Here is a 10,392-nt window from a genome sequence, read left to right on the forward strand (position 1 = left end):
TGGTTTTCATAATTGTACAGTATTTGAATCTATAGACGTAGAAACTCCAATGGCTTTCATTTTGGATCTGACTAGAGAAGAGTTGCTCATATGGAGGGCATGTAAGGGCGATGTTAAATAAACTGTCAAATTAAAAATGTCAGTAACACCACCCCTGTAACATAAGAAGGCTTACCATAGAATGACCTTTTATGGTTTTACTCATAACTTGTATGTGTTTTTGCAACGAATAGTTAAAAAATAACTTAAAAGATAATGAAATAATGAAAAAATTGTTTCAAAAGGTAGAAAAGTAGTACTTTGCTTTATAAGTAAAGTTTTGGCCACAGCTCCCCTTTAAATTCAAATCAGAGATAGGATCTTAAGCTTCTCATGAAAACCTTGCAACATACAGTTACTGTTATATATTAGACTCACCAAAAAGCTTAGTTTCCAATACGTCTCAAGACATTTGGACAAGAATTTACACAGGAAATGGGTGTCTCACCAGCGCACGTTCTGTGGGTCAGGGGCGTAGGTGACACTCCAGTTGAGGACGTGGAGGCTCTCACTGAATGGGGAGGTGCGGGGCTCAGGACGGCACTGACAGCCCGTACACCGGCACGCGTTAAAGTCCTTCAGGATTCTGGAGGGAGAGAACGAGAGAGAGTCAGAGAGAGACAGGGACAGAGAGAGACAGAGACAGAGACGGAGACAGAGACAGAGACAGAGACAGAGACAGAGACAGAGACAGAGACAGAGACAGAGACAGAGACAGAGACAGAGACAGAGAGAGAGAGAGAGAGAGAGAGAGAGAGCGAGAGAGATTACATTTATTATAATTACCCATTCAGATGGTTTCAGGTTTTCTGCTCATTACTGTATGTATTTCTGTTTGTTCCATTACTAGATCATGTTCCCTTAAAAATACTATTAAACTCTGAACATATAAGTCACCTCACCATAATCAGATTCCCCTTAATCAATATCACACTGAGTTTAGCCATGACACACGCACGCACGCACGCACACACGCACGCACGCACAAACACACAGTCATACACACCTGCCCACCTACAAAAACACAGAAACACACGCACACACACTCACATGGCAGTCATGGCCTCGTTCTGGAAGGTGACAAAGGCCATGCCGAGCGGTTTGGTGTTCACTTTCTCCTTCTCCTTCCTGTATTCCTCCTTCAGCTTGGCCTCCCGGTTGGTGTAGAAGCTCACCGCCTCTTCCTGAGAGAGAGAGAGAGAGAGAGAGAGAGAGAGAGAGAGCGAGAGAGAGAGAGAGAGAGAGAGAGAGAGAGAGAGAGAGAGAGGGATAGAGAAAGAGATAATGAGAGGGAGCACTTTAATGGTGAGAAAACAGAAAAGATATTGAACAAACATTCTGAGTAAACCACCATTTTATAACACACAGCTACACAGACCCGCACACACACACACACACACACACACACACACACACACACACACAGAGACACAAGCACAGACACAGACACACACAGACACACACACACAGGCCTTTAATAATCCATCTCAATTCAGCCATCTCTCTGACAGGGCTCTGTACTGTAAATGCAGTTGGAGGAGAGTGAATTGATTTGCCAATTTATTAAGGAGTGGAGGAGAAGAGAGGAGGAGTGGAGGAGAAGAGAGGAGAGGAGAGGAGACCAGTGAGGACTAGAGACTGAGCAGCAGAGATGAGGCCTGGCTAATGGCCAACAGCTCCCATGGCACAGGGCCGGTTCTTAAGTTCATCACAACATCATTACCTCAATAAGCTACTACCGGCTTTCTGGTAATGAACAATAACGCTGTCACTTATACCAGTTTCATTCACTAATATGATTATTTATGACGTTGTGGAATTGGGAGAATACATATTGATCGTGTTGCCATCATGTCTCTACCAGATCATTATTATGTATCCCTCCATCTACTGCATTCTAAATGTACTATATGTTTACATCAATGGTCTATCCATGCCATTATACAACTACAGCAGGGATATGGATACTACTCCAGTAGCCTAGCTCTGCCCTCCTATTGCTCTTAACTTATATTGCTGAGATTATAGCCTGGACAGTCCGATTTGCAAGATTAATCTCTTTAGCCTCACCGAAGGGTTTACCATGCAACGGGGGTGGCTAAGAAGTGGTTAGACGACTGGTGACTGGGTGTTGAAGTTATTGTGAAGTGCATTGTGGGATAGTGGTGGTTACCGCACCTCTTCACAGCCTGTGATGGCGCAGCAGCAGAGGTGGCCGCAGGGCTTTGGGTTGATCATGGTGGGCACGTGCTCCTTTGACATCAGGTCCGTGAAGAACTTCTTGCTGCGCTCAGTCTTCTTCCTGTGACACACACACACACACACAGACACAAACACACACACACACACACACACACACACACACACACACAGACACAGACACAGACACAGACACAGACACAGACACAGACACACAGACACACAGACACAGACACAGACACACACACACACACACACACACACACACACACACACACACACACACACACACACACACACACACAATAAACAATTGTGAATACAAAGCTGATGTAAATAATAAATACACCCAAGCAGTTTACTGAAGATGAAGATCCACAGTACAGTATTCTGTACACACACAAACAGACACACAGACACACACTCACACACCCACACCCGCCCACCTCAGGAGAGCAGGGCTTAAGATCAATGGGCTTGGTCTTTTTAGAGAAGCTGATCCTGCCACCCTGGTGTTCAGGGATCGATTGATCTCCCCTGTCGGTGCAACGCGCACGTGTGTGTGTGTGTGTGTGTGTGTGCGTGGGCGGACATCTAGACAAAAAAGATGGCAACCTGCTGATTCATCACTGGAGCCATTTCGGCTCAACAGACGCAAGGGACACTCAGTCAAGGCGAAGAGGCTATCAGGCGAAACTATGCCTCGAGGCAACTCTGGCTGTCACATACGAGGCAATAAAGTGGTAAGTTATGGATTAGTTTGTGCAGGGAAAAGAACCGTATCAACAGAAAGCTGCTGAGGTGTAGACACCTCGCCTCCAGTTTGGGCTCGAGATGAGAGAGAAATCCTGCAAGGTCGAAGAGGGAGGGTAACTGCATTCTGCTTACCCTGCACATAAAATGGGCACATTTCTGGGGCAACGGGTTGCTTAAACAGAGAACACTCAAGAGGGAATTTCCGAACTTGTTTATACAGCGTGAGTCAAACTGCAAGAGAAGATGAAACCTCTTCTGACTCCGATGTTGTAAAAGCTTGATGAGTAGGGGATACAAACATGGCGTTCAGATAGAGCCAATCAGTAGGGTGAAGATTCAAACTAACCAGCATGCTTGTTACTGAATTTTGGCTCAGACTCACAGGGTTGGATCAACCTTGAATGAACATCTTCCAAATACAGACTGTTTGAGCATAAAATTCACGGTTGATGCCAAATTGAAGACAGAACTTGAGTTAGTCCTGGCCAGGGGCAACTATTGGACTGCTCCAAAGTGAACTGCCGATGCCACTGGCTGAGGCAAGCACATGGTGTGATGTGGCCCAAAACACAAAGATGTGAGCTTAATGCTTTTTGGCACACGTCCTTAAGATTAGCCAGGTAATGTTGGGAATGTTTTTTGTGACAGAGCTATTGCATACACAGGGTTCCCACTCCAAGTGTAACATCACATTCCCTGACTAAACTTCCACTGACTTAACAGCTGAATTTCCACTATTTATAATGAATGGAAAAGCAGGCCGCCTTTGTGTAGAGCAGACAAAAACCAGCTACAGTGTTTTAAACCAATCACCTTGCAAGCTATATTTAGTAATTCACAAACGTTTTCAAAACTTAAACCACTTAAACTTAGTGCACTATTATGTTCACTAGGCCTTATACTAGACTGAAGTGATTGCCTGCTGTTGTTAAGCTGGAAAGGGAGAAATGGGTACTGAAAACTCATGTAACCATAACAACCACTCATGCAATACAGGAAACGTATGACATAACCCAAAGCAATTGTGTGTGTGTATATGTGTGTGAGTGTGTCTGTGTGTGTGTGTGTGTGTGTGTGTGTGTGTGTGTGTGTGTGTGTGTGTGTGTGTGTGTGTGTGTGTGTGTGTGTGTGTGTGTGTGTGTGTGTGTGTGTGTGTGTGTGGGGGGGCAATACAGGAAACGTATGACATAACCCAAAGCAATTGTGTGTGTGTATATGTGTGTGAGTGTGTGTGTGTGTGTGTGTGTATGTGTGTGTGTGTATATGTGTGTGTGTAGTAATGTTCTTACCTCTCAGCATTGAGGGCCATGAGTCTGGCCACATTGTAGCAGATGCGGGCTTCCAGCACCGTGCAGTTCTCATAGGCCTGTCTGTAGAGCAGAGAGCGGAGAAAGACATCAGCTAATGTGCAACCAAACAAACACATAAACACACAGTCAACACCACCACCTAGTGTGTGTGTGTGTGTGTGTGTGTGTGTGTGTGTGTGTGTGTGTGTGTGTAAAATAAAATAATTGAATCTATTGATACAAAACACACTAACACAGTTCTGAAACAATCACACATTTGCACAATTCTAGTGCATGCAATGCTCATTGTGGTTCTATTAAATATCTCTAATAACAAACATGTAATTAATCCCAAATTGACCATGTCTGGATAGTGTGTCCAGATACAAATATTTGCACAGCGTACTCCTAACACAGTCCAGGAAAGGTTGCCAGCTCGAGCTTAGTACGATTTCTCCTTATTGACTGTGCCCAGTCTTTTAAAGGGCTGATGTTGCACAACTTGATCGGATCAATGACATTTCATCCCGAATAAACGACTGCATGAGTTCACTGTGGAGCTTACCAACAGGGTTAATTCGATTTTAATAAGCTTATTATGAATCTTATAAGCAAGGCATATTAAGCTGCTTAAGCCTCTGTGGGAGCATCTGCAACCTGCATCAGCCACACTGAATGCAGAGCATTGGTCACAGGCTGTTACTGACCACTGAACGCAGCTGATTGGCCACAGGTTGTTACTGAACACTGAGTGCAGAACATTGGTCACAGGCTGTTACTGACCACTGAACGCAGCTGATTGGCCACAGGTTGTTACTGACCACTGGACTCAGCTGATTGGCCACAGATTGTTACTGAACACTGAATGCAGAACATTGGTCACAGGCTGTTACTGAACACTGCATTGGTCAGAGTGAGGCTCATTCTACACTTAAATTGAACAAGTTAGCGATTCAAAAACATTGAATAAGTTAGCGAATCGAACTCATGGTCTTGGTGGTGTTAGCACCTTTCTGCTCTTCCAGTTGAGCCACAGGATCCCCATTCAGCATGGAACCCCATTCAGCGTGGATCCCCATTCAGCATGATTCTGGAGCGGATCTGGCTCAGAAGTGGTTCAAATGTGGCTAATCCTTGAGAGTCCAGTACTATTTGGGTTCACACAAGGGATTCGTGCCCATGTCTATTTTCTCTACTGTGGGGTCCATGACTAATCTATTATGAGGTAGGGTTTGTCATGGTTACTGTGGAGTAGAGTGTCAGGTGTTTCCCAATGTAGAAGTTGAAGTGAAAAGTATGTCGTATAAGCGGCTTCAATGTATAGATATGCATATGAATGAACACCAGTGAGCAGGTTTAATATGTGCGTGTAACACTTTAACACATATACAGTCATAGGTGTGCAAGACTGACACACATACAGACTGATTAACTTGTGTATCAATAGCACACTGATAGGAACTCATTCAAATACACACTCACTCACTCACTCACTCACTCACTCACTCACTCACTCACTCACTCACTCACTCACTCACTCACTCACTCACTCACTCACTCACTCACTCACTCACTCACTCACTCACTCACTCACTCACTCACTCACTCACTCACTCACTCACTCACACACACACTCACTCACACACTCACTCACACACTCACACACTATCTCACACTATCTCACACACACAGACACACACATGCAGACACACACATGCAGACACACGCGCACACACACATGGCGACAGGCAGCTCAGGACACTGTACTTCCCCAACACATGACTCTCATCAGGCATTTTAATCTGGGCTTCCACTTAAAGTAATTATGTCAGCTGAGGCCTGCGTGCTTTAGTGTGGGTGTGTTTGTGTGTGTGTGTGTATGTGAGTGAGTGTATGTGTTCATGTCTGCTTGTGGGTGGGCGTGTAAGTTTGTGTAGTTTTGTGTGTGTGTGTGTGTGTGTGTGTGTGTGTGTGTGTGTGTGTGTGTGTGTGTGTGTGTGTGTGTGTGTGTGTGTGTGTGTGTGTGTGTGTGCGTGTGTGTGTATGAGTGTATGTGTGTATGTGTGTATGTGTACGGATGGGTGAGTGAGTTTGTGTGTGTGTGTGTGTCTGTGTGTGTGTGTGTGTGTGTGTGTGTGTGTGTCTTAAATGAGTGTGTGCTCGTGTGTGTCTGCTCCCGTGCTGTGACATGACCTCACAGAGGGTTTTCAGAGAACAGGGAAGTCACTGCGGAGGCCTGGGCCTCCATCCAACTATTTTAAGCTGAACTGTGCATTGGATCTGCCAAATTGACTTGACCTACTTACCCTATGCACATTGCTGTGAGATTGTTTGTGTGTGTGTGTGTCTGTGTGTGTGTGTGTGTGTGTGTGCACCCGCATATGTCTCAACCTCTGGAAACTGTAGAAATCCAATTATAGGTGTGAAGTAAAAAAAACACACGTGTCTGACACCACGTGTGTGTGTGTGTGTGTTTGTGTGCCACCTGTGTGAATGCATGCTTATACGTATGCTATTCATGTAACACACTCTCCTTTGCATGAGTTTGTCAACAGCATTTTGTTTTTAGGTGTGTGGCTGCATTCAGGGAAACTCACTCAAAGTGTTGCCTTATATGGAGCTCTGCGGCATACTTGGAGATACCGTTGATGAATAAAGTACGTTTGACCTACAGGAATGGAAAGGAAAATGAGACTAGGAACATTGCATTGATCTGTACACCTGCTGGCTAAATTATATATGTACTGTACTATGTCTTTAAAATCATATTAGCATAATCAAAAGAGTTTTATGATCGTGATATGCAAGAGTTCAGGAGTATTATGACATTCTGATCAAAAAGATGCACAATGTTTATCCCAAACAAGTGAGAATACAGACACCATCAGTTAGGTAAAGACTTTACAATTGAGCTTAGCTAAGGGACCATTCCAAGCATCATTTCTAGGTTACAATTACCTGGAATGTTTCATATTACATGTTGACGAGTTTCAAGAAACAGACCTCAATGACAATTTAATACACGCAAGACTTTTTAACATAGGGCATAATTTAAGTATGTAATTTCATCAACTAGCTTCACTTAACCTCGCTAACTAGATTGCTACAAAGAGGAAGATGAAGCTACCAGGTCGTCTTCCTTGTAGTGCATCTTGGAGGTGTGTCGACGCATGCTGTACACCGTCAGAAGCAGGTATATGAAGGCAAAGGACGTGTGCAGCCACATCAGGTTGTTCCTACGGCAAGAGAAGGGGAACAGCTCTAGCCATCACTGACAGACTGGCACATTCATTAATCAAGGGTTTCATAAAAGTGCTCATGACAACAAAACTCCACCTGGTAGCAGGTTTATTTCCATCATAATTTACAGCGGCTTAGTAATAAAGCAATCGCAATCACTCTTACCCCGAATTTAGATTGGCTATTGTTGTTCGGCCAAAGCTGTAGGCATTATTGTCTGCAATCCAGAGAGGAAAATATATAACAAAAAGAAAAAAAGAAAGACAAAGACAAAGAAGGGACATGTGGAAGAGAGAGGGAGGGATGGGAGAGAAAGATTAACTGTCAGATTGTCTTATCAATGGGATAATGATGAACACATGAGTCTGATATTGCTACCCAAGATGAAGTAGGATAAACGTACATCGGTCTGTTTGCTGTGCATCTCTCTTCGGCTCTAATGAAATTTCCATTAGAGTGTGACAGATGCATGGAATGAGGGGAGTGGGGATGAAAAAGTAGAGGAGTGAAAAGAGAGGAATGGGTACATTCTTAGTGTGTGTGTGTGTGTGTGTGTGTGTGTGTGTGTGTGTGTGTTTGTGGTGTGTGTGTGTGTGCGTGCGTGCGTGTGCGTGTGCGTGTGCGTGTGCGTGTGTGTGTGCGTGTGTGTGTGTGTGTGTGTGTGTAACTTCCCTGAGGCAGGATTTGCTGTAGTGGTCAGAGATGACAGAGTGATACAGGGCAAGGGGCCAAGACCAGAAGCGGTGAAAGGATGACATGTCCTCTTATCACACTTTCACTCCGTTTCTTCAACCCCTGCATCCAATCGCCTCTCTTTACTGTCTCCTGTTTCCCTTTTTTATTTCTGAGCTCTGCTTTGTCCTCCATGTTTCATCAATCCTTCTAACTCATGCCATCTTGTCTTGCTTTTTGAATCCCCTCGCCATCGTATTACTTTACATTCTTTTGTACTCTATTTCCCTCTCTATTTTTCTGTCTAGCCTTCTTTCATCTCCCTCTCTCTCTCTCTCTCTCTCCCCCTCCCTCCCTCCCTCCCTCCCTCTCTCCCTCCCTCTCTCTTTCTCTCTCCCTCTCTCTCTCTTTCCCTCCCCCCTTCTCTCTCAGCTCCAGACGGCCAGCCAATTACCCCGCTCCCAGATAGAGTTCAATCCAATTACCTCAGCAGAACTTCAGATAAGCCTTTAGTCATAATAATCTACAGCCTGGAGATTCTGGGCAGCAGGCAACAGGAATAATGCCAAGCCCTCTATGCTAACCATCGATAGCAGAGAAACGTACAAAGGTGAGGAAAATGCTATTGCTAAAAAGAGTTTTAGCTCTTCCACACCACACCATTCTGGACTGTGATAAGTGTTGTTGCATATCACAGCAGTTCAGCTTGTCTCTTGTTGATTTTATCAGGCTGGGTGACAATGACAACGCAAGCTACAGTGTCAATGCTAGCTTCAGTTTAGGTGTAGCAGGCTTACTTGCTTAAAACTAGCCTATAATAACCAACCACACCCGACAGCTGAATGAGTAAGCTGAACTGAATGACCAACACCCTCCCTTGAGCAGACAGACTATGCTGGTTCTTTTCACACAGAGCTGCAGAGGCCATAGGGCTGCTAATGCTATCTCTAAAGCTAGCGCTAAGTCCTCACAGGAGGAAGCAAGATATTTGCCAGCTCCTCAGGCTACTCCAGGAGCCAGAGGCAATGGAGGCGAAGGTAATTGGATGACCACATGACCTGGTTCTCCTGTGAGCAGGTGGAGACAAGAAACTGCAACTCTCTCTCTCTCTCCGTTCTCTGTGTCTGATGAGTTTGGGAAACTTTGAGAAACTCAACCTCTGTTGGCTCCCAATAGACCAATTATCAGGCACAACGGCACTCCTTCACTGTAACGCCTCCAGTATTTCACGATTAAACTAAATGTGATTAAAACTCAATGCATCCTTATAGCCAGGTTTGACTTACTATCCACTACATGTTTTGCGTCAGCTGGTCTAATATACAACAGTGACTTATAACGGTCATGTGACAATGTTTCAATACACAATTCATAGCCAATATCTCAGCTAAAGGCTTTGTTAGCATTCTGATGCCGCTGGCCCTAAAGGATGTATATGTCTGCTTCTAAGCCACGACCACCTTAAGTTGCCTTCTTAGTGCAGTTAAGAGCCATAGAGTTTGGCACCGTTGTCTTTTCTATGGCTGGCTTGCTAACGGCCCTTCACCTCCTGACACTGACACTAATCTGAGACACTCACACAGACATTAAGCTTGGTGCTGATTTACAGAAAGCGCCCACATACATAGAGAACACATACTTGTTCTCCAGTCTGGAATGTGAAGCCTTTTTTTAACATAATAAAATATAGGTTATAAAATAAAGGTTCATGAGTTGAATAACGCCACATTGATATATGGGCTTTCGTGAAATGAAGGCTTATTTGATGTGTTCAAATGGTCTTGTCAAATTGTCTAATGGTTGTTTAACGCCTCATGGCGTGCCAACTTGATTGAACATCTGCAGTTGTTTATTTGTTTTTATCCGCATCAGTTTGCTGGAGAAAGCTTACTGAGAATTATCTCGGCAGGTGGGACATTTTAGTTTCAACAATATAGATACAATTGGACACGGGCACATGTACAGGTATGCACACGTAAGGGTATAGAAGGTACATCGATATATTTATCAATCACGTTCAGCAAAGAAATTGTCTCTACAGAGGCTTTGAGACACAACTGCATATATAGCCCACTGCATAGAAAATACCGGAGGAGTATTGAGTATGAGAGTTATAGGAGTTATGGCACACACACACACACACCAAACACACACACACACACACACACACTCACACACACACTCACCAAGCAGATCT

At 44.3% G+C, this 10,392-nt stretch overlaps 1 protein-coding gene across 1 annotated transcript in view; it reads right to left on the reverse strand.

The window, feature by feature from the left end:
- tmem63bb (transmembrane protein 63Bb) overlaps positions 1-10,392 on the reverse strand; it is a gene marked incomplete at its 5' end in the record, with an annotated part of 45,414 nt that overhangs the window by 15,292 nt on the left and 19,730 nt on the right. The window contains 8 exons of the mRNA XM_080855975.1: positions 488-625; positions 1,090-1,223; positions 2,218-2,341; positions 4,284-4,364; positions 6,881-6,951; positions 7,411-7,519; positions 7,689-7,740; positions 10,382-10,392. The exon at positions 10,382-10,392 is cut by the window's right edge and continues 132 nt beyond it. Of these exons, the coding sequence (XP_080712101.1) occupies positions 488-625; positions 1,090-1,223; positions 2,218-2,341; positions 4,284-4,364; positions 6,881-6,951; positions 7,411-7,519; positions 7,689-7,740; positions 10,382-10,392 (720 nt within the window). The remainder of the gene's footprint in view (positions 1-487; positions 626-1,089; positions 1,224-2,217; positions 2,342-4,283; positions 4,365-6,880; positions 6,952-7,410; positions 7,520-7,688; positions 7,741-10,381) is intronic.

The sequence above is a fragment of the Sprattus sprattus genome, assembly GCF_963457725.1.
Source record: "Sprattus sprattus genome assembly, chromosome: 1".
NCBI lineage: Eukaryota > Metazoa > Chordata > Actinopteri > Clupeiformes > Clupeidae > Sprattus > Sprattus sprattus.